At 59.3% G+C, this 21,824-nt stretch overlaps 7 protein-coding genes across 7 annotated transcripts; 4 read left to right on the top strand and 3 right to left on the bottom strand.

Annotated features, from left to right (window-relative positions):
• The first annotated feature begins 1,286 nt into the window (after positions 1 to 1,286).
• On the top strand, positions 1,287 to 4,037 carry GGTG_02949 (multidrug and toxin extrusion protein 1). Its single transcript, XM_009220727.1, has 4 exons — positions 1,287 to 2,207; positions 2,307 to 2,846; positions 2,916 to 3,160; positions 3,231 to 4,037. Exons 1-4 carry the CDS (start codon positions 1,436 to 1,438, stop codon positions 3,645 to 3,647), a joined length of 1,974 nt encoding a protein of 657 aa, XP_009218991.1. The 5' UTR covers positions 1,287 to 1,435; the 3' UTR covers positions 3,648 to 4,037.
• Positions 3,842 to 4,871, bottom strand: GGTG_02948 (hypothetical protein; the record flags this gene model as incomplete). The annotated part of the gene is made up of 4 exons (XM_009220726.1): positions 4,305 to 4,871; positions 4,075 to 4,104; positions 3,925 to 3,976; positions 3,842 to 3,867 (listed from the first exon to the last, which is right to left on the bottom strand). Exons 1-4 carry the CDS (start codon positions 4,518 to 4,520, stop codon positions 3,842 to 3,844), a joined length of 324 nt encoding a protein of 107 aa, XP_009218990.1. The 5' UTR covers positions 4,521 to 4,871.
• Positions 4,872 to 5,365: 494 nt separating this feature from the next.
• On the top strand, positions 5,366 to 10,185 carry GGTG_02947 (hypothetical protein). The gene is made up of 6 exons (XM_009220725.1): positions 5,366 to 6,526; positions 6,673 to 7,752; positions 7,812 to 8,424; positions 8,551 to 8,613; positions 8,688 to 9,564; positions 9,654 to 10,185. The coding sequence occupies exons 1-6, from the start codon at positions 6,379 to 6,381 to the stop codon at positions 10,011 to 10,013; spliced, it is 3,141 nt and encodes a 1,046-aa protein (XP_009218989.1). The 5' UTR covers positions 5,366 to 6,378; the 3' UTR covers positions 10,014 to 10,185.
• Positions 9,986 to 11,678, bottom strand: GGTG_02946 (proteasome component PUP2). The gene is made up of 4 exons (XM_009220724.1): positions 11,459 to 11,678; positions 11,327 to 11,339; positions 10,699 to 11,224; positions 9,986 to 10,600 (listed from the first exon to the last, which is right to left on the bottom strand). Exons 1-4 carry the CDS (start codon positions 11,481 to 11,483, stop codon positions 10,427 to 10,429), a joined length of 738 nt encoding a protein of 245 aa, XP_009218988.1. The 5' UTR covers positions 11,484 to 11,678; the 3' UTR covers positions 9,986 to 10,426.
• A 147-nt stretch (positions 11,679 to 11,825) lies between these two features.
• On the top strand, positions 11,826 to 14,995 carry GGTG_02945 (spindle pole body component; the record flags this gene model as incomplete). Its single annotated transcript, XM_009220723.1, has 2 exons — positions 11,826 to 14,477; positions 14,597 to 14,995. The coding sequence occupies exons 1-2, from the start codon at positions 12,105 to 12,107 to the stop codon at positions 14,993 to 14,995; spliced, it is 2,772 nt and encodes a 923-aa protein (XP_009218987.1). The 5' UTR covers positions 11,826 to 12,104.
• Positions 14,996 to 15,039: 44 nt separating this feature from the next.
• GGTG_02944 (hypothetical protein) lies at positions 15,040 to 15,492 on the bottom strand (the record flags this gene model as incomplete). The annotated part of the gene is made up of 1 exon (XM_009220722.1): positions 15,040 to 15,492. The coding sequence occupies one exon, from the start codon at positions 15,490 to 15,492 to the stop codon at positions 15,040 to 15,042; it is 453 nt and encodes a 150-aa protein (XP_009218986.1).
• Positions 15,493 to 15,909: 417 nt separating this feature from the next.
• Positions 15,910 to 18,591, top strand: GGTG_02943 (phosphatidylinositol 4-kinase type II subunit alpha; the record flags this gene model as incomplete). Its single annotated transcript, XM_009220721.1, has 3 exons — positions 15,910 to 16,637; positions 16,711 to 17,520; positions 17,592 to 18,591. 3 exons carry the CDS (start codon positions 15,910 to 15,912, stop codon positions 18,589 to 18,591), a joined length of 2,538 nt encoding a protein of 845 aa, XP_009218985.1.
• Positions 18,592 to 21,824: the final 3,233 nt, after the last annotated feature.

Raw genomic sequence — 21,824 nt, 5'->3', positions numbered from 1 at the left:
AGGCGAATGTGGACAGTGAAATCAACATACACACAATACACCATTTGCAATATGGCGAGCAGTAAGTAAGGGTTGTCAACGGTCAACTCGAGCAACTGGCGATTTATACCACCTGCTCCACCACCATGGATGTCCACATCTACACATCCGATATCGTCCCGCCCCAGCCGGCATGAGGCGGGTACGTACAGAGCAAACAGATCCATCAGTGAGGGCGAGTGTGCCGAGGGACAAAGTAGCGGTCAGCAACCAAAGGCAACCTGACACCTTTTCCCGTTGGCTCATGCGCTACACGCGCACCAACCCGAGATTGTGGTGATCAAAAGCAAAAAAAACGTCTCGTCGATTCTACTGGCTGGGCCTCGAGCCAGCCTTGGGGGATCGACAACCGAGCCCGCAGGTTGCGTGATTGAGCTGCGTCGCCATCGCTCTTGAGATCCAGCTCCGACGTGGTACAGTGCTTGGAGTCGGGGTTGTGTAACCCTCGTTGGACTGCGAGGCATGGGTTTGTGGATGTCCAAGGGAAAGATCGACAGTATCCTCCCTCCATCCCTCCTGCAATCCATCACGTGATATAGCAGCTGATGGTTACACACATATTTTAGTGGCGGCTTTGTTCACGCAATCTCGGCAAGCGCATCCGCAATGCTTGCTTTGGTAGAGCCGCATCCAATGCGCTGCTGCATCTGGTGGTCAGCACCCTCCCCCGCGCCATCCATCCATCATCCCTCCTCCAAAGGACAGCCATCCCGATCAGCCAGCGAACTCATCCAGCCGCGGCCACCCGATGTGAGTGCTGACAGATGGGCTCTGGATTCAGAATTGCCATGCTGTTTCCGCATTCGACAGCTGTCTTGTGAGCGCCGAGCAGCAGAGACCCGCGGGCTGTATCATGTGTAGGCTTGTCCTGTCTCCAGCGGGGCCTGGCTGCGGTTCCAGGAGATCTGCGCTCGAATCGATTCATTTGTATTGCGTTTCTTCTGTGGCAGGCTTGTTACAAGGCGCGGAGGATGAACCTGGCGGCGTCGGCAGCGGCAAGTCAAGCCAGCCACGCCCCAGGGTTGCACGGAAGCGAGCCCATCTTGGCGTTATGGGCTTTTATGTGTGTTGCCTATTCGTATAAGTATCTACAGTCCATTTGCGTCCTGTATGCATGTCTCGTGATGTTACCGTCCATATCCACCCGAGTGCTGCTAGCGGCCGAGGTTCCTCTTGTCTACAGTACGTCCCCATCCCCTACCCTGCCGAGGGGTCTGATAGGCGCCTAGCCGAGTTCCACAAAGCGTGCCACCGTTGTCGGTCACCATCGGTATCGGAGAGCTTTTTATTGGTTCCGTGGTGCCCTGAGCTCTTCAAGTCGACCATCTGATTCCGCGCTCTTCCCTCACCTTGGCCGTGCTCCCTTCGACATCCAGTCCCCCCAGCCAGCCCAGACATGACGTCCAGCAGGCCCATCCCTGGCGGAAGGCCGGCGGGCGCGTCGGACCGCGAGTTCGCCTCGCCGCGGTCCGCCACCTTCATGGCCACCTCGCCCATCGCGGAGGAGGTCATCGCGAGGGACCTCGCCGAATGCCTCGACGCCGGCGGCGACGGGGACGCCCCACCGGGCCACCGCGGTGGCGGGGGCGACCCAGAGCTGACCGAGTCAGACGCCGACGGGGATAACCCAACGCTGTACCGCCGCCCTGCCGGGATCGCGTACGGCACCACCCGCCCCGCCCTGGGGCCGACGCCCAGCCTGCTCGACGAGCCGGCCCTGACGCCGCTCGAGCGCAAGCGGTCGCGCAACGCCGAGAGGAGCCTGCTGCGGGACAACCACTTCCTCCCGCCCAAGCACGCCATCATCCCCGGCGGCGGCCACGACGGCGCGCCCGCCGGCTTCTTCACCCAGCTGCGCCGGAAGCTGTTCAGCACAAAGGTGCCCCCCAAGCTGCGCGGGGGCGGCGACGAGGAGGCGCCCCTGCTCGCCGGCGCAAACGGCAATGGGGCCCCCGACGGGCACCGCCCCGACCAGGGCCACCTCCACGACACCTGGGAGGCTGCCGTCGCGGCGGGCCAGATCAGGACCACTTGGCAGCGCGAGGCCAAAACCCTAGCCACGTATGCCAGGTCCCTGGTTGTTACCTTTTTGCTGCAGTACTCCATCAGCATCACCAGCATATTTGTCGTTGGCAGGATAGGCAAGGTAGAGCTGGGCGCCATCAGCCGTAAGTGACACTATCCCGCGGGAGGGGCGGAACTCTTGCATCCATGACATGTCAGGGGGGGTGGGAGGCCATGTCTCTAACATTTCGAGTACACGACAGTCGGCACCATGACTGCCAACATTACTTGCTACGCCCCGATCCAGGGCCTCTCGACCAGCCTCGACACCCTCTGCGCCCAGGCCTACGGCTCGGGGCACAAGCACCTGGTGGGGCTGCAACTCCAGAGGATGACTTGGTTCCTGCTCGTGCTGCTGCTGCCCATCGCTGTGCTGTGGCTCAACGCGACGGAGCTCCTATCCCTGGTCCTCCCGGAGAGGGCGAGCGCGGAGCTCGCGGGGCTCTATCTGCGGGTCTGCATCTTCAGCATGCCGGCCTACGCCGTCTTCGAGGCGTCCAAGCGCTTCGTCCAGGCGCAGGGCATTTTCCACGCCACCACCTACTGCCTCATGGTGGCGGCGCCCCTGAACGTGTTCCTCAGCTGGCTTTTCGTTTGGAAGCTCGACTGGGGCTTCGTCGGGGCTCCGATCAGCGTGGTCATTACGCAGAACCTCATGCCCGTTTTGTTGTTCTTATACGTTATTTTCGTCGACGGCTATCAGTGCTGGGGCGGCTTTACGAAACGGGCGCTATCGAACTGGGGTAAGTCTGCGCCGGTGTAACCCCCCTGTCTGCAGAGTCTCGGTCGTGCGGCCTGCTAACGTGTCACAGGTCCCATGATCCGGCTCGCCCTCCCGGGCATGATCATGGTAGAGGCTGAATGGTTTGCCTTTGAGATTCTCACGCTGATTTCTGGCCGGTTCGGCACGCCCCAGCTTGCAGCCCAAAGCATCCTGGTCACCATCACCTCGACCACCTACCAGGTCCCTTTCCCACTTTCCGTGGCGGCGTCGACCCGAGTTGCGAACCTCATCGGGGCCAGGCTTGTCGATGCGGCCAAGACATCGGCCAGGGTGGTCAGTGATGCGCCGGGCCGAAGCGCGAACACCCGCATTAAACAGATAAGCTGACATGTTTCTGTTTTAGGCCGTCGTTGCCGGGTCCATAATCGGGGTTGTCAACATGATAGTGGTCACGGCGCTCCGCAAGAAGCTCCCGCTCCTCTTCACCGATGACGAGGAGGTCATCGCCATCGTAGCCAACGTTCTCCCCATCTGCGCCATGATGCAGGTCTTCGACGGCATGGCCGCGCTCTCGCACGGGCTCCTCCGCGGCATCGGCCGGCAAGAGTTCGGCGGCTATGCGAACCTGGTCTCGTACTACGTCATCGCGCTGCCCGTCTCCTTCGGCCTCGGCCTCGGCCTCGGCTGGGAGCTCACGGGGCTGTGGATCGGCGTTACGGGTGGGCTTGGCCTGGTCGCCGTGGTCGAGTACCTCTTCCTGTACAAATACGACTGGAGCCGCGCCGTCCAGGAGGCCGAGCGCCGGAATGCGAACAATTAAGTGGGCCTGGGCTGGTTTGCTTGCGACAGATACAAATAACAAAAGAACGATACTGCAGTGTTGTTTTGCTCTTGCCATACTTGGCTCTTTTTTTATGGTACGGCCTAATGGAGCAATGGTGTAGATGGGCGAGGCAGGGCGGGAACCTGGGGTAAGAGAGAGGCGGTTGGCTTGCTCGCTTGCTTGGTGGGACATTATTTGCTATGAACATACCATTTTGCTGTAAAGAAAATCATATGTTAGCGTCACATCTGTTGTTGGCTTGTTTTGAACACACAATCATTTCTGTCGTAGGAGCGAGTCCGCTTTGAAACTGTTATTGCATTTCTCTATTCGTTCCCGAGCTGTTTTGGAGCGTTTGACTTTGAGTGACAAAGGTGAGGCGTTCTAGGAGTCAACATTTAACCTCTTGTCGACTCAAGCTAACCTGTTGGCTCTTTCTCGATATATAGACAGACTATTGCTTATTCAACGTACGTCTGTCCTTGCTGGTAGGCGCCCTTTGGCTAGGTTCCATGACAAGTTGTCCTACAACGATAAATCGGCACGCAACCCAAAATTCTTTACGAATTTCCTTCCCCTTCATCTCTGACATAATGGCCCAAGGCTTTCTTGACCGGTTTCTGAGCACGTGGCAGACTAAGACCGAGAACAAACCGGATCATTTTCTCCATGGGCCTTGCCGCCTTCCGTAGGTTCCATGTCTCGGGAAATTGTCGACTCGAGCAAAGCGACGGTGGATTTTCCAACCCCGGACTTGGAACAATGACGATTGTGCTCGGCCTCCCCCATCAGCCGTCCGGCCGCCAGAGACGGCCGGTGCTGGCCGTTATTTGCTGGACACCCCTGCCCCTCTTTGATGTCACTTCTCATGTTATGCCCGGCAGCCGTGATCGACGATCAACTACGCGTAGTTTGTGTGGTACGGCGCGCCAATTTTCTCACCCGGGCGCTCCGACTAGTTGAGCGTCTGCCTCCCATGCCTCCACAGGGCGAGGTTACAACAGCACGGGCTTTACGGTGCGTGCGCGGCGGCGACACTAACGCGCAAGGTACACCCGGCTAGCAAATGTCAAATGGGAAGAGCGTTCGTGGGCCTTTGTGTAGGTGTCCCAGCTCCTTCCATTTGATTTTTTCTCTCTTTTATTCTTGATCGCTCTTTCCGAATCCTACACTCCTCTATCCATCGTTCCTGCTCGTTCCCGTCTTTCCCTCCCGTGGCCGCCTTTTACGTCCGTATCAAAGGCTGTGGCAGCCTGTGTCCCCACCGTCGGGTTACTCCGAACCGGCCGGCCCCTAATCAAAACGTGGCGCCTAGACCGAGGCCTGGGTCCGGCAGTTCCCCGCTGGAGCTGTGTCATTTGCTGACGAGAGAACACCCCGCGTTTTATGGCCCGCCCCCTGCAAAGTCACCAGCGTCTCCACCGAACCCGGCCTGCCGCAGCGGCATTGCAGCGAGCCTGCAGCGACCTTGCTGCCTCGCATTTGTTCTCTGCCACTGATGTCTCTGCGCCCCTGATCAGTACCTAGCCTCCCGGCCCTCCCAGCCGAACCAGCCTCCACTACTTTATCGCGATGTATCCCTCCTTTTCGAACCCAGCCAAAGCCGAGGATAGGGGTCCGTGGCCGTATGTATGCACGGGCCTAAAACTGCCCCCGTTGCCAAGAAGCCTCGTCGTCCCCTGCCGGCCCTCCCCTTTTCTCCCTCCCTCTCCCACCTCCTGCCATTGTGCCTCTTCCCGTGCTGTCGGGCATTGCTGAGGAGTCACATTAAACGTCTGACCACCGAGGCCCATTCCTGTCACCACACCGGCCGCACGTTGCCAGCGTCGCGCCGACGTCCCGACATCACGGATTTGCGCGCCTGAGGACAGCACTCACTCCTTCCTTTTTTCTTGTTCGCCACGAGAGCCGAAATAGCGTTCCGGCGACCAGCGTGATGCATGAAACCCGCTTCACCTGCCACCCTAACATTTTACCATGCTCGCCTGTGCTTTCGAGAGCTGCCTCTAGCGATCCCATCTAGGCCGCACCTAGACAATTATCTGGACCCCTTCTCCGCGGTCCACCTTCTGGCGACGCTAACTATCCACCCTCTCCGGGAAGCCCCTCTCACTCGGCTCGGCTAGGACGTGACGTGGTACGGGCCGAAGACCCCGTGCACAAGCAGTCGGCGCGGACGCCTCAGGACACACCAACTGTCTTACGCCCTCCTCCATCCACTGCCGCTACATAACAGGGACCTGTTCAGCTTCTCCCCTCGGTACACGCTTTCTCCCTGTCGCCAGCCACCTGGAGCTCTGGTCCGTGCACGGCCCTACGCAATTCTCTAGTCTGTTTTGTTGCCTCATCGCTGGCGCCTCGCTTATCTGGACCAGAAAGCGGTCGATTGATCCGTCATTTGTCCTGGGAGCCTCACTGGCAAGGAATCTGGGACTTGGGACCGTGCCTCGAAGGTGACTTGATCGCACAAACGAATCGGTCTCCGACTCGGTTCCAGTGACCTAATCACAGTCGTCTAGAGGGTCGGACGCCGCCGTCTGCGTCAGCTCATCTCATAAATATATCCGAAAACCACGGCTTTCAAGGTGTCTTTTAGGGCGCTAAGGCAATCGACATACGACCAGATCATCTCATCTCCGGAACTGTCATCTCATATCTACCAGCAAGGCCCCTGTCGACATATCTTGACACTGTTAGACTTTTTGATGTTGATTGCTATCGCGCCAACATGGACGCAGCCACATCGCAGGCCGAGGTCGAGCGCCCTCAAGACTCAGCTGCGCGCCGAGACTCTAACCAGGACGATGAGGGGAGCAAGGGCGACGACGGCAGCAAAAAGGGGCCCATCAAGAAACGAACCAAGACGGGATGTATGAGTATGTAATAATTCTCGCTACCTACCAATTCATCTTCCGCCCTCAGCCCAAAACCCCTACGCCACGACGTAAGGGATTGGATATCGGACGAAATTGCATCGTCCAGGAAATAACCTTCTGACACTGTAAACCCGGGGTTTGCTCAGCCTGCCGCAGACGGCGCATCAAGTGCGACGAGGCGAAGCCGACATGCAATAACTGCATCAAGTCCAAGCGCAACTGCGATGGTTACAACACGCGAGTTGTCTTCAAGGAGCCCAATGTTGCCTTCCACAACGGCTCGTACGGCCCCATTCTCGCCTACAATCAGCAGCAGGCCTCGGAAGCCGCATTGCGTGCTCAGATGGCAGCCATGACCGCTGCCTCTGCCCAGGCCCGGTTTTCCCAGGTGCAAGGTCCTCTACCCATCATCGCCCCAAAGCCACCCAGCCTCGACTTTGCCGGCCCCATCGCCCAACAGTACGGTGGACCGTACCCTAGCCCGCCTCGGCCGTATCCCGCCCCAACTCCACCTGGAGTCAATCTTCCGCCCGGTCTCTACGCTGCTTCTCAGCAACCTTTTGATGTTCCCAACTGCTTCGGTCCGGCCAATCCTGCCATGTCCACTCTTCCGTCTCCTCCCTATCCATCGCTGGGACAAAACATGCAGCAGCCGACGCAGCCCGAGTTCTCATATTCTCAGCCACCACCAGAGGCATATCTTGGACAGTTCGACACAATGCCTTCCAGCTCGCCCGTCCGCCCGTCCACGTTTGTTCCTGTAAGCATGGAGGAGATGACGGACGTCTTCGCGGACGATGGCGAACTCGTGGCACGGCTGCCCACTGAACAGCTCACAACCGAGGCGGAATTCTGGTTTGACGACGAGGAGGCTTCGATGATCGACTCGGATGACGATTTCGATGTCACTGATGGCGACCTCGCCACGTCAGAGGCGAACCATTCCCGCTCCATGGAGGCCGGCCATCCCGGTCGGAACGACTACCGAGCCGTGGGGATGCGTCTCCTACCTCCGCTCGTAGATTGCGGGTCAGGAATACTCGACTCGTACAACCCAAGGGCTGGAAGCTCTCCTCTCAACGACAGCCAAGTGGCCGCTGTTTTCCAGCATTTTATCAACGTGACCGCCCCGAGCATGTCTCTTTACGAACGCAGCCCCTTCGATCCCCAACGCTTCCCACCCGAAGGAGCGCCAACACGCAAGCTACGCAGGCACATCTGGGCTTGTAGGTTTTCTTTATTTACGATTTCTTCTTGCATTGTTCAATGCTGACAGCTAGTCTAGACACGTTCCCTTATCTTTCTCTGAACCACCCGGCACTCCTCCAGGGAATTCTCGCCATGGGAAGCCTCCAGATGGCCATGTTACAGGGTGTCCCGGCTACGGTGTCGATGAAGCACTATCACCTGAGTCTCCGCAGGATCGCAAGGAACTATCGGAGTCCCATCAAACGAGCCACGCCCGCCACACTCGCCGCAACTCTCTTGCTAGGATTCTACGAAGTCTGGAATTCGGATCATGAGAAATGGTGCAAACACCTATATGGAGCCCGCACTCTTCTGAAAGAGATACCCATTCAGGCCATGACGAAGGCTGCCACGGCATATAAGCGCGACCAAGACATCGCTGCCCAAGCGAAGGTACCATACGGCGGCAACGGCACCATTGCCCAGGACTTCAGAAACAGCATCATCGATACCGATCTTCTATCTAGACTGACGGGGCTGCCAGTCGACTACGAGGCCTACGGGCAGGCCGAACACCCCGATGACAGACTCTGGAGGCAAAACATGTCCACCGAGAAGGACATGGAGAACTACGAGCAGATAGTCGATCTGTTCTGGTGGTATTGCAAAATGGATGTATACCAGAGCATTCTTGGTGGAACCCTTCTCTTGTAAGTGCCATTGGATGTATCTTGACCCGAGAGAGCTGCTAGTTGGGCTTGTTGGGCAGGTAATGAGCGCAACTGGTGAGCGGGCATTTCTGTACGAAGCTGACCTCCCTCCTTTGCGTATTCTAGGATGGACTACAAACTCTGGACCCAGGTCGCGCCCAGGTCTCCGATCGGGAGAATCGACGCCATGTAAGTTTGCACTGCAAAGCCCATGATATAGGGACCGCTCATCTGGCTCTGGGTTGCTAACAGAAACGCCGCAGATATGGAACCTTTGATCACATCATACTCCTCCTGGGCAGACTCACAAACTTTGCCTCGCGAGATCTGGCTCGGAAGCGAAAGGCAGCCAAGAACAATGCAATGGGAGGTCCTGGCGGTCCTGGTGGAAGGCCCAGAGGGCCACCTGGAGGACCGCCTGGAGGGCCGCCTGGAGGACCGCCTGGATGGCCACTGGGAGGGCCACCAGGAGGCTTTGGAGGACCACCAGGAGGTTTTGGGGGACCGCCTGGAGGACCACCTAGAGGACCACCAGGAGGCTTTGGGGGACCATCTGGAGGACCGCCTGGAGGCCCGCCAGCTGGTCCTCCTGGAGGGCCTATGGGTGGTGGCCCCATGTTTGCGGGCATGATGCCGACTTCGGGAACATTTACCATCCCGACCGGACTCTCGCCCACAGCTGATGATCCAGGGCCCGTGTTCAACGCCCCAACAGATGACATCGACCTTGAGGTCAGCACAAAGCAAGCACTGGAGGAGTGGGAGGAGATTCGGGTAGCCTTCGCCACATTCGCGGAGGCGGTCGGCGGGGACTTCGAGCCTCTGAACGAAGCCCTTGTTTTCGGGCAGTCGTCGTCGCCATTTGGCCCGGCGCTGGTTTACCGCACGTACAGCATCGCGGGCATCTGGCTAAACTACTACATGGGCTTGGTCCTCCTGCACCGCGCCCATCCGTCCATGCCCCCCATCTCCATGGTTGCCGCTGGGATGGCCGCGCAACAGACCGAAGATTATGCCCACACGATCGGGCGAATTGCAGCGGGCCTTATGGACACCTGCGACGGCATCACGGCTATTCCTACTGTCGTGTGTGCCGCCTTCATCGAAAGTTGCTTCCCACTGTTCGTTGCGGGCATCCAGGTAAGCGCAGCATATGCCTGCCCATATACCCATCCCACCCACCCTCGTCGTCCGTCACATGGTTTTAACAGGCCACTATTTCTGTTTAGCTGCAAAACAACGAGCAGAGGGTCTGGACGATCAAGAGGCTCCTCGATGTTGCGCGGCTCACGGGTTGGCAGTCGGCGCGGCCAATCGCGCGCGGCTGCGAGTCGGCGTGGGTCAAGGCGGCGGAGAGGGGGTACGGCCCCTACTACTCGAGGCCCGCCGACATGCAGAATGAGGATCCCGACGTGTGGAGCCGGCCTAGGCGCGTCGACAAGCGCATCAAGGAGCTCGATGACGAGTACCGCGAGCGCGGGGGCGACAGGGCCGACGAGCGCCGCATCGTGCTGGCCAACTCGGAGCAGACGCACTTGGCCCTCGGCCTCATCGCCGTGGAGCAGGACATGGAAAGGTTGGACCTGTAGGGAGCTGAATAGAGTCGTCTTGGGGACTGACTGGCGGTCTGGGATCATAAACCGAACTGCTACCGTGTTTGAGGACCTGAATGGGAGGACCAGCCGTGATGGCGGCGCGATGGGAGTGGCAACCTCATATAAATGCAGTAATAATACAAATATCGTCAAAGTAATACGGCCACCCGTCGGAACACTGCTTGGTGACGTTGTCTCTTGGACTTCACGATTCTCGGAGAAGAAGGATCAAATCATGATTCATGCCAACAGACACTTCTATCATGACTGCGACGCCTTGCCGCTTTTTATCGAGAGTTGCAGGTGCTCATTGACAAAACCCGCGATTGGCCTCGCAAGGGGACTTTGGGTGAGTCGAATCACGGAAAGCCCCTGCATGAAAACCCCCCATTTTATCCATTCGACGATTAGTTCACGGGTAACCGGGCCACGACGGCGGCCATCTCGTCGTCTGTGTATATTCTGAAGCCCGCCTCCTTGGTGACGCTGGCCAGCTGGACGTTCTTCGCATCCAACTTCTCCTCCATGACCTGCTTCAGCGTCTTCAGGACGAGCGTCTCGGCATCGGCGATGGTCAGAGACTGTGAGGCGTTAGCATCGTCTTCTAGCAGCAAGAGGGGAGGAAAGGAAGAGCAAGGGGGGCTCGGTAAAAAGGAAGCAATAAAAAAGGCGTGCGTACCCTGTGGTACTCGTTCTGCAGCTCGGCCTGGGCGCCCTCGGAGCCGCTGCCGATGGCCTTGGCGTCGTAGCGGTAAAAGGTGCCGCTGGGCTCGGCGTGGTAGAGCTGGGGGCCGTCCTCGTCGTAGCCGGCAATGAGCAGGGCGACGCCGAAGGGGCGGCTCATGATGGACTCCTCGCCGTCGGCGCTCTCGCCGAAGCGCAGGGCCAGGTCGCAGATGGCCTGGGTGCACGACTCGACGCGCAGGTTCTCGTTGTAGTTGAAGGCGTGCGACTGGCACTCGACGCGGGCGTGCTCCACCATGCTGCGGGCGTCGGCCTGCAGGCCCGACATGGCGCAGCCGATGTGGCGGTCGATCTCGACAATCTTCTCTACCGACGACGTCTCGAGCAGCGTCGACGTCACGCGCTTCTCCACGCCCAGGACCACGCCCTCCGACGTCGCGACCCCGATAGCTGTGCTGCCGAGCTTGATGGCCTCGAGCGAGTACTCGACCTGGAAGAGCCGGCCCTCGGGGGAGAAGGTGCTAGCCGGCGCCGAGGCGTCCGTGTTAGCGATGTGGGCTCCTAGCGGGGAGGAGGAGGAGGGGCACGGGGGGGATGGCGGGGGTGATTAGGCGGAAACGTACTTGATACCCCGATCTAGCAGTCGTTGCGCAGAGTCAGAGCACGCGATCCTCAAGAAAAGAGCGAAGCCGGCGGGCTGGGGGTGGGCGGCGGGCGGGCGGCGCCGTGGGCATGGTGGGACGCTGCGGACTCACCGTATTCAGACCTGGCCATAAACATCTTGGCGGTGTTGTGTGTAGGAGGAAGGGAGCTTGTGAGGTATACGATGGACGAGAGGTGTCAGTCAAGCACCGCGGCAGAAAAGGACTGGATCGGCTGGGGTGCGGCCGAGTTTGGTGATGAGGCTGGCGGCGGAGGCACAGGCAATTGCCATGGAGCTCCAGGCAAGCAAGCAAACGACGACGACAGCTCCCGAGCCAGCCCTGCCTAGAAGCACGGGCCACCACCACCCACCACCACCCACCAAGCTCCAGCACGAGCGCCGCACCCCCCCTGGACCCTGACAGCTCCAGCAGTGGTGTGCCGTCAACTTCAGCTCCCAATGGCGGGGCAGCAGCGCATGCACGGTCAACATGATTCGGCTGGCGCGAAAGCGGAGCGCGTTTGGCCCCAATGACTTCAATTTTAGGATGGCAACCTCAGCTTCGGTTGGTTTATCCTCCAAACAACGACGCGCCGGCAGGCATTCCGCCACGGCATCTCTTCGCCAGCCCGCCAGTCTTTACACTCGCTACCGCACCCCCTCTGACAGGTGCCGGTCGTCGGTCGGGGCAGGGTAGCACCACGGCAAATGACCGCACCTTGCGCCGCGCCAGTTCCACGCCAATGTAGACCCCAACAATGTCGTCCAGCACCGCCAGACCCTTTCCCGACGGCAACAAGAGGGCAAATGGCGCCGCGGACCGCGCTGGCCCCCAGAGGCCCCGCGTGAGCGCCAACGATAGCTTCAGGAGCGACCGCGATCCGCGCTACAAGGAGGCGTCGCCGCAGCCCGGCCTCCAACCCGGCTTCTCCTCCACCAACACCTCGCACAAACGCTCCGCCTCAGGCAACCTGCGCCCTTCCAGCAGGACCGTCGAGGAGCGCCGGACCGAGAAGACCCACGTGACGACGCGCGAGACGGTCGTGTCCCGCACTCGCAGCCCCAACCGTCGCGCCCAGCCGCCGCCCCAGGACAAGCCGAAGACCAGCGACATGGGCGGCAAGCACAGGGCCGCCGCCGACTCTCGACCGCGCGAGCCCAGGCCCGAGCCCCCCCAGGCCGTCTGGGAGCCCGAGGCCACCCTGCTCCCGCATACGACGGCCCCGCTGGCCTCGCGCATATCCATCCCGCCCCTGACCTCGCAGCAGCCTGCGCCGCTCCAGCCGCTACCGCTCCACGATATACCCCTCGCGGCGCAGGAGGCCCTGATCCTCGAGGACCTCCTGTTCGTCCTCATGGGCATCGAGGGCCAGTACATCCGCTATGCCAAGATTTACAACCCCGAAGAGGAGCGCGACCGCCTCGCGGGGCCAACTTTCAGGATACTCCCGGGGCTCGACCCTAGCCTCCAGGATTTGACCGCGTCCATGCTCGGCCTGGCAACACACTATTCGTCGCTCATGGCCTTTGTTGATGTGCAGAGCCGAGACGAGTTCGGATCCGTGAACCATGCGCTGTGCGCCTCGATACGGAAGCTTTTGCAGGACTACCTGGTGCTGATCGCGCAGCTGGAAACCCAGTTCCTGACGGACGACGCATTCACGCTGCACGTCCTCAACATACACCTGCTGCCCACCAGCCACATGATGCTCCAGCTGCATGACCTGGCGCACGAGCTGCTCAAGAAGAACGCGCTCCTCGACGAGGAGAGCGACGACTCGGCCGACGACGACGACACCGATTTCGACAACATCGTCAACCGGCTGAGAGAGGGCGGCGACATCATGCCAGGAAACATGGCGGCGAAGAAGATCTCCAAGGGCGGTGCTGTACTGGCCATAATAACAGCCAGGCTAGAATCCATGTCCGGGGACCCGGCCGCCCGCGAAGTCCTGACAACTCTGCTCAGGGATGCCAGCAGGCCTTACATGGCCATGCTCAACGAATGGCTGCACCACGGAGCCATCAACGACCCGCATTCCGAGTTCCTGGTCAAGCAGCAGAAGAGTATACGACGAGAGCGACTAGAGCAGGACTACACGGACGACTACTGGGAGAAGCGCTACACTATACGGGAGCAGGATGTGCCTGTACCACCGCAGCTGGTAAGCCTGAAGGACAAGGTGCTCCTGGCGGGCAAGTATCTAAACGTAGTGCGGGAATGCGGCGGCGTCGATGTGAGCAAGCAGGTCAAGGACGTGCCGCTCACCTTTGACGATCCGCGCTTCCTGGACAACGTGCACAATGCTTACGCACACGCCAACGAATCATTGATGAACCTGCTCCTGACGGCGCACTCGCTGCCGGCGCGTCTGCGGTCGATGAAGCACTACTTTTTCCTGGACCCGTCCGACTACTTTATCCACTTCCTCGAGCTTGGGGCGGCGGAGCTTAAGAGGCCCGTCAAGGCTGTCAACACGAGCAAGCTGCAGTCTCTGCTGGATCTGGTGTTGCGGCAGCCGGGAACGGTGGTGTCACTCGACCCGTTCAAGGAGGACGTCAAGGTGGAGATGAACGAGGTACCGCTGGTCAAGTCTCTGCAGCGCGTGGTTAACATCACGGGCATAGAGGCTGGCGAGGCGCTGCAGCCGCTGACCAACCTGCCAAACGAGGCGGACAGGAACGCGGTCGGGTTCAACTGCCTGCAGCTGGACTACGCCGTGCCGTTCCCCGTGTCGCTGGTCATCAGCCGCCGGACCGTCTGGCGATACCAGGCGCTGTTTCGGTACCTCCTCTCGCTCCGGCACCTCGAGTCGCTGCTCTCGAACCACTGGCAAACGCACAACCAGTGGGCGCTGTGGACGCGCAAGAGCCCGTCCCGTAGGATAGAGGCCTTCAAGCGGCGCGTGCTCACGCTGCGGGCGCGCATGCTGGTCTTTGTGCAGCAGCTCCTCTACTTTTGCACCGCCGAGGTCATCGAGCCCAACTGGCACAAGTTCATGCAGCGTCTGGAGAAGAAGGAGGGGGCCAAGGGCCTGACCCGGACCGTGGACGAGCTCATGCAGGACCACGTCGACTTTCTCGACACGTGCTTGAAAGAGTGCATGCTTACCAACAGTAAGCTCCTCAAGGTAGGTCAAGACGTGGCTTCCCGGGGTCGGATATCGCAGGGACCAGAGGCTGGCCGCGGATCCCAACAAGATGTGAGGTTCGAGATGCAGAAAAATAACACGAAATCCATTTCATACAGATCAACGCGAAGCTCATGCACACCGTTTTATTCTTCGCGACATACAGCAGGTGGTTCAACCAGGAGCTCAAGAAGGCCGACCCGGAGCTCAACGGGACAGTGAAGCCGGCGGGCATGTCCGACCGAGACTGGGCGCAGATCCAAGCGCTACCGACGGACAAGTCGTCGTCGGCCGGGGCGGGCGGGGGGGCGGGGGGCGAGAAGCCGAGGGACATGTACGAGATCCTCGCAAAGTGGGAGGTCAACTTCAGCCGGCATCTGCACATCATGCTCGATTCGCTGAACCACTACGCGGCGACCGAGACAGTGGTGCTGCTGAGCCTCTGCGCGCGGCTCAGCGCGGCCAGCGAGGGCACCGAGACGCCCGGGCAAAGAGCCATGGACGAGGAGAATGACTGAGCACGCGCCTTTATTAGCTGCTTAGACCACATAATTGATACCATTCAGTCGAGTGCGGGTGGCCCGGTCCTTTGTCCCAGACACTGGCAGACGTGCCAGACAGGGGCCTCCAGGAGGTGGCTGCCAAGGTCGGCAGGTCGGCTAAGGCAGTTGCGGGCATTTATCCGCCCGCACAGGACGTTGGAGATACAAAGGTACATGTCCTGCGGGTCTTCCCGCTCAAACAGCCCAATGAGGGCGCACCCATCAACCTCATCACGCCCATCAAGGTTGGCGCGCCCCACCCAGCTGCGCGTGTTGTCTGAGATGGCCCCAAATTCGGGCTGGCCAGAGGCTTGACATGAGATTGATCGATGACCACATCGATTCCGCCGCCTGGGGTCCGTGCTTGTTGGGGACAACGCCCGTTTTCTGTCCACGCCAAACCTCACCTGGACTAGGCTTCTCCAGACGCCAACGCCGCTGGCCCGCTTGGTACCCCGTCGCTGTGCCATCATGGCTGTTTAGATCCTTCGAATCACCGCCGCCGGAAAGGAAGTCTGCAGCATCCACCCCGTCATTCTCGGCTTCTCCATTTGCGCGCCGCCGACTGCATTGTAGCTTGTTTAAGCCGATTTCTCTTTTTCTCCCTCTTTTCTTTTGTTCGCTTTGTTTCCTTTGGAGTCGTGTCGCTCATTCGTCTCATCACACGCATTTGGTCGCTTCGAAAGCGGCAACATACAAACGCCCCTCGTGTACTTGCTCTATTGAACCTCGTATTGTGGTTCCTTCGATCCTTGGCACTCAGTTCGGCCTTTAGTCGCGCGCCGAGAAAACAGACAGACAGCACAGAACTCGCAGGACGCGTTTACGACCCCGACCCGATATTACCAATCCCCGCGATCCGAACAGACCATACTACAACCGCCGCCACGATGCCACCACGACCGACCATGACGGGCTACGAGAGGATCGCCCAGGCCGACCAGTACAGCGACTCGGACGACGACGATCCGCTCGGCCGAAGCTTCGCCTCCCTACAGCACCCTGCGGCGCCCCGTCATGCGCCTGTCGGCCAGCCGAGGCCGCACAGCGGCATGGCCTCGCCAAAGCCGCATGGCGGCCGGCCATTTCACAGCCACAGCTACAATAACGGAATTGGCGGCGGCGGCGGCGGCGGCGGCAGGCGCGGCGGCGGGCGGAGACGCAGCAATTCGGGCGTGGACCTCAAAGCCATCAATGCGCGGCTCGAGCGCTGGGCCGACGAGATCGCATCCAAGTTCAAGCGGCACCGCGGCAAAAAAGGGGGCGCCGACGAGGAGGAGCGCCTCGAGATCCACCACTCGGTCTTCCAGGCGCCAGAAGGGGTCCGCCCCGCAACGGCTGAGTCGCTCGCCGACCCGACAGCCCACGGCGGCAGTCCCGACATGTCGCCCGAGGAGTTCGAGGCCGTCGTCGAGAGCGTCCGCGTCGCCATCGAGCAAGGGGTCCACCCGCGCATGATCACGCAGGGCAGCTCCGGCAGCTACTTTGCCAGGAACCCCGAGGGCAAGGTCGTTGGCGTCTTCAAGCCCAAGGACGAGGAGCCCTACGCGGCCGGAAACCCAAAATGGAACAAGTGGATACACCGAAACCTATTCCCTTGCTGTTTCGGAAGGGCCTGGTAAGCACACCGTCGTGTCTTGTTGCTTGTTTATCGCAAAGCGGAACACAGGGCTGACAATGGGTGTTTAAAGTTTGATTCCAAACCTGTCATACGTCAGCGAGGCCGCCGCATACGTGCTTGACTGCCAGCTGCGCACCCACCTGGTGCCATACACCGACGTCGTCCATCTCTCGTCCAAATCCTTCCACTACCCGTTCTGGGACCGCTACGCATACGGACGCAACAGGAAGCCGCTGCCGTCGAAGCCCGGCAGCTTCCAGGTGTTTCTCAAGGGCTTCAAGGATGCTAACATCTTTCTTCGGGAGCACCCCTGGCCGGACCAGTACCTGTCGGGTTTCCGCACCACCGATTCGCATAGGAACCGGAGGAAGGGGTGGGCAAACAGCTGCAAGCCGTCTGGCGACCCGGCCGACGGTGGTGATGACGAGAGCGACGGTGAGGCTGAGGGGAGCGGCGGCAGTCGAGCCAGTCCAAGGCTCGGGCCTGGAAACTTTGGCTGGACAGAGTCGCTCAAGCAATCGTTCAGGGAGGAGCTCGAGAAGCTGGTTATTCTCGACTACATCATGCGGAACACGGACAGGGGCCTCGACAACTGGATGATCAAGGTTGACTGGGAGACGGAGGAGGTTTCGATCGCGTCTGAGCCTCTCCACCTGCAGATGGAGAACGGCCGGAGTAGTGACAGGCCAGAGGCGCCACGGTCCGTGGACCTGTCGCAGAGGAAACCGGCAGAGAGGCGGGCTTCCTACCCGTACCGGAAACAGCAGCCCATGGACGCATCCAATTCGTCATCCAGGGCCGCCCCGGACCCCAAAATATCTATTGGTGCAATAGACAACTCGCTATCCTGGCCGTGGAAACACCCAGATGCGTGGAGGAGGTACGTCCCCGCTGAAAGCACCCCCAGACCAACTGTTGCCTGTCGATAGCGCTGACAGCGGTCATGTTTAGCTTCCCGTTCGGTTGGCTGTTTCTGCCAGTAGACTTGATCGGCCGGCCGTTCTCACAACGGACGCGTGATCACTTCCTACCGCTGCTGACGTCGACAGCCTGGTGGTCGCAGACTCAGCTGGCACTGCGCCGCGTGTTTCAGCTCGATCCAGACTTTCAAGAGCGCATGTTCGCTCGCCAGATCGCTGTCATGAAGGGCCAGGCCTGGAACGTTGTGGAGACGCTAAAGACCGCTGACCACGGACCGCTCGAGCTGACACGCCGCGCGAAGGTCTGTGTGTGGGACGACCTAGTTGACGTTCCCGTTGCCGTACCCATGCGCGTTGCCAGCTCCGAGATGCGCCGTCGGAACGATCCGGATAATCAGCTCTACTCAGCCGAAGCGGTCCTGGAGGAAGAGATGGATATTGGAGCCGCGAACTCCTCATCGGCCAATGCCGGGTCCTCATCAGCCAGCCACCAGGTTGACCTACTTGGTCTCGCCAGTCCGCCAGCTGACCTCCCGCATCCCGGGCGCTTCGAGCTGTCGCTCAACAACACGGAGGACGCGGTTGAGAGTGAGGCGGTCATGTCGTCACCTGAGCCGACGCCCGGGCTGGCAACATCAGAGGAGGAGTCCCAGCAGAAGCGTCCGGCATTCTCGCGGCGGGGTGGGAGTGCCAACAGCTATCACCAACCCCCCGCCCGGTCGCTAAACATGTACACGCCGCACCACGAGCGCCGCTTCTCGTTCGCGACAGCGGCGGGGCGCCGCAACAGCAACAGCATCGCGCAGCACCTGTACGGCCCCGGCGAAATGGGCGGCGGGAGCGGCTCGGGCGCCGCCGCCGCCGGAGCCAGGAGGTCACAGGACTCGCACGGATCGTACCACTACGAGGACGACATGGATGGAGACCTCGGGTACGCCGCGGCCGAGGGCATGGAAGGGAACCGGCGCAAGGTCATTGTCGAGAGGTTGGAGCCGGTCAAGACGAAGAACCCCGTATTTACGTGGTGCTGATCTATGTTATTGATTACCACCATTGAGACTTTTACTCCATCCTTGTTTTCTTTTTCCTTTTGCTCATTTCTCCCGTTTTCGGAACGATGTTCTGGATACGATGGCATGATTTTAGACCGGATGGCGTTCGGGCGAATTTTCTTGGTTGATAAGTACCGAGGTATACAGATAGGTACCAAGGCACCTGGTGCGGCATATTTGCAGGACCCAAAAGATGGGATTTCCGAATAGGCATGAATAGGGGCTCGCGCTCCACACTGAGTTCCAACGGAGATGAGAAAGCGGACTTGCAAGGTCATGAACAAAGCCAGTCACGGATGCACGACATTGCCCGGCTTGCTCGTCGGGGACACCAGGGATGACGCTAGACGGCGGTGGGGACACCATCTACAGTAGTGCCAAGTGCAGCCGCGGCACACAAGGGGCGCTACGTGTATTTTTGTTGAGGGGGAAAAGCGAGGGACGGGCGGGGCCGGCGAGCAAGTTGGCATGGGAGGTCGCCGTAGACGTGCAGCACAAGATCGGTCACCACCAACAACAAACACGGCTTGCTTGTGTGTATGCCTTGATGGGTGTCCGGGCATATATGTACATACCTAGGTGCCTACCTAGCCAGATACATACCTTGGTACCTACCTAGCTTAGTCGGTCTTTCCCTGGGAGGGGGCCAGACAGCGGGAAAGCTTGGGAGGTGGTAATGAGCGTTACGTGAGCACACGTAGAATAGCTGAGACGCTGTCACTCGGAAAGATTTGGCGGTGTCAGCCTCCCTTGCCCACTCGGCAGTTCTTTTTTTTTTTTTTTCTTTTTTTTTTCCTGGCGCGTCGCAATACCTACGTACAAGGTCAATGAGACAAGGTACATGGTAGTAGATACCTATGCCACTTTGACTTTCCCCTAGACCCGGGGCTTCGGGACAGTGAGGGGGTGGGAGATGGACGGAAATGGACGAAAGTGGTTGGTAGGCGGCGGTGAGCTGTAGACCGACCCACTAGGACCCTTTCCGTTTGGCTCCGTCTCGCTCGTACCCCCTCTTAGTTTCATGCTCAGAGATTTGCGCGGTCAGATGTGCAGGACAGCAGCGGCCTAGCCTGTCCGAATCGTTCGGGTTTTCTTTCTATTCCCTGCGAGCTGTTGAATTTTGTGCGGGAGAAGAGAGATAGAGGAGAGAGTATGCTGTACACAGGTAGCATTTCGTTAGTCGCAGCACATACACTCGGCTGCCTCCCCCAAAGCATGCCGAATAGACCAAAAAAAGCCCAGCCTGCTCTAAACTCGACAGGAAGGGAAGGGAAGGGAAGGGAAGGGAAGGGAAAGGAAGGGAGGGGAGGAAACGGCCTCTGCGGTCGGCCCCGTCGACGTGTGCGGCTCCCATTCGACAGCGCGGTTTCAACAAGGGGATCCCTGGCACCACAAGCTGGCTTTTGGGTCCTTCCCGAGAGTGGTGTGGAGCACACTCAAAGGCGGACTAATCCCTGTGAGGAAGGAGCACGGCGACAGCCATTCCCCGTACCCGACCGTCTGGTTCAGCCTAGACCGAAAACAGAAACTTTTTTTTTTTTTTTTCCCTTCAATTTTCCATCATTCCTTCGTTGCCTTTTTGGGAAAGGGTCGTTCGAGGGATGCAGGCTCATTCCACCAATTCCGTCTTGGTGATTTCGTTAGTACCCCGCTTCCTGTCCTTTTTCTTTTATGTTTTTTTTATTTTTATTCTTGGGACTCCCAAGAAGAAGCAGCACGGGCCCCCACCGGATATTCAAAAACATCGCCGACTAGCCCACTTGTGGACTTCCCAAAATGAGACAAGAAAACGCAAGCAATAGGAGGCAACCTTTGATATTCGGATTTGGGTGGGACGATCCCTACCCCGGCTCCGCAATCCCCCTCCTCCCTGCTCTTGCCCACATCAAATATTAGCATTTGCCGCGGCTCGCGCCCGCGATAACGAGCCGTCGCTTCCAGGAGGGTGGGTTGAGTGCTTTGTTGTGATGTACCCACCAATGTTGTTGTTGCAATGCTATGCTTGGTGTCGACGCTGGGACACCCACACACATACACCCACACCTCCTCCTTCCTTGTTCTAGAAAGACGCCCGTCATGAGTGCTGATCTCGTCATCCCCGCCCACCCTAATGCCACTCACGACGATGCCTGCTCTTGTCGGGATACGCACGGGGCTTGTTCATCTCTTTTTTTTTTTTTTTTTTTCTTTTTTCTTTTTTCTTTTTAGCCGTCCGTCAACCCATGCGAGCGAGACTTTGTGAGCCAATGTCTCAGCCGGCTGACTGCCTATATGCAGCACCCGAAAGAGCGTCACTCATCGGCTCCGAAGGCCCTCTTTGGCTAAAACTGGCTTCCTTAGCTGGCACTGGCTGGCTCGCTGGGAGTCCCAGGCCCGCGGACACGGCACGCCCGCCCAACCTCGCTTCCCCCCCCTCGTTCTTCCCTTGTCCTCCCTTCCGTCGCCTTGTCAGCCGTCCGTCGCCACCGCCACCACGGGGACGGTACAACTCGTCATTGGACGCTATCGGTCTTCGTTTTGCTCAAGATCAACAGTGAGTAGGAGAATGATAAATAAAAACATTAAAGAATGGTGGTTTATCTATTCTGTCTCCCGTCTTCTGTTTCCACTCTCCTGTGGGTAACATCCAAATTTCTGGTTTTCACAGCACTTTTGGATGCATCTTCCTTGATCTTGGTGCCATCCGGCCGGCCGTTGCCCATCACTCCGTGGTACAAACGCACCCGGATAAAGAAACATTGACTCGAATGTGCAGCGCCAACTCGGGAAGCGAGAGATGACTGCTGGTTGCTCCTGGGCTAGTTGGGGGCCGCCGTCGTGGGCATGCGGAGACACACATACCTGGGTGCCCGATTCACGGCTAAGAGCGCAAGCGTCGGGCTATGCTGTGTGCTCCTGGAGGGGGTGCCGAATAGGAAGTCCCCCAGCTACAGAGATCAACGCAAGGGGGTCACAGGCAAGAGAGGTAAGCAGTCAGTAGACATGTCACCAAGGGTAACGGCCTCTACTCGGCCTCTCTTACACAGTACCTCCCTCTGGTGGCGCAAGGATTGGGCATCGGTTTCACCGTATTCCCCCCGGCTCGCGGGAGCAACAGCCTGGTTGCTTGTGCGCTTTGCTTTTGCTTGTTTGGACATAGCCCTTGCGTGACGGTATGCAGAACGCACCGGTGTCTGACCCATAATCCTGGGCACTGTATCCGCCCCCCCCCC

The sequence above is a fragment of the Gaeumannomyces tritici genome (assembly GCF_000145635.1).
Source record: "Gaeumannomyces tritici R3-111a-1 unplaced genomic scaffold supercont2.2, whole genome shotgun sequence".
In the NCBI taxonomy this organism is placed as follows: Eukaryota; Fungi; Ascomycota; class Sordariomycetes; order Magnaporthales; family Magnaporthaceae; genus Gaeumannomyces; species Gaeumannomyces tritici.
This window is presented reverse-complemented; position numbering and strand designations above follow the sequence as displayed.

Coding starts and splice junctions, on each gene's coding strand:
- GGTG_02949 (XM_009220727.1), top strand. CDS start 1,436: ATGACGTCCAGCAGGCCCATCCCTGGCGGAAGGCCGGCGGGCGCGTCG. Junction 2,208..2,306: donor AGAGCTGGGCGCCATCAGCC/GTAAGTGACACT, acceptor AGTACACGACAG/TCGGCACCATGACTGCCAAC. Junction 3,161..3,230: donor CCAAGACATCGGCCAGGGTG/GTCAGTGATGCG, acceptor TTTCTGTTTTAG/GCCGTCGTTGCCGGGTCCAT.
- GGTG_02947 (XM_009220725.1), top strand. CDS start 6,379: ATGGACGCAGCCACATCGCAGGCCGAGGTCGAGCGCCCTCAAGACTCA. Junction 8,425..8,550: donor CTTGGTGGAACCCTTCTCTT/GTAAGTGCCATT, acceptor TGCGTATTCTAG/GATGGACTACAAACTCTGGA. Junction 9,565..9,653: donor TGTTCGTTGCGGGCATCCAG/GTAAGCGCAGCA, acceptor ATTTCTGTTTAG/CTGCAAAACAACGAGCAGAG.
- GGTG_02946 (XM_009220724.1), bottom strand. CDS start 11,483: ATGTTTATGGCCAGGTCTGAATACG. Junction 10,601..10,698: donor TGCAGAACGAGTACCACAGG/GTACGCACGCCT, acceptor AACGCCTCACAG/TCTCTGACCATCGCCGATGC.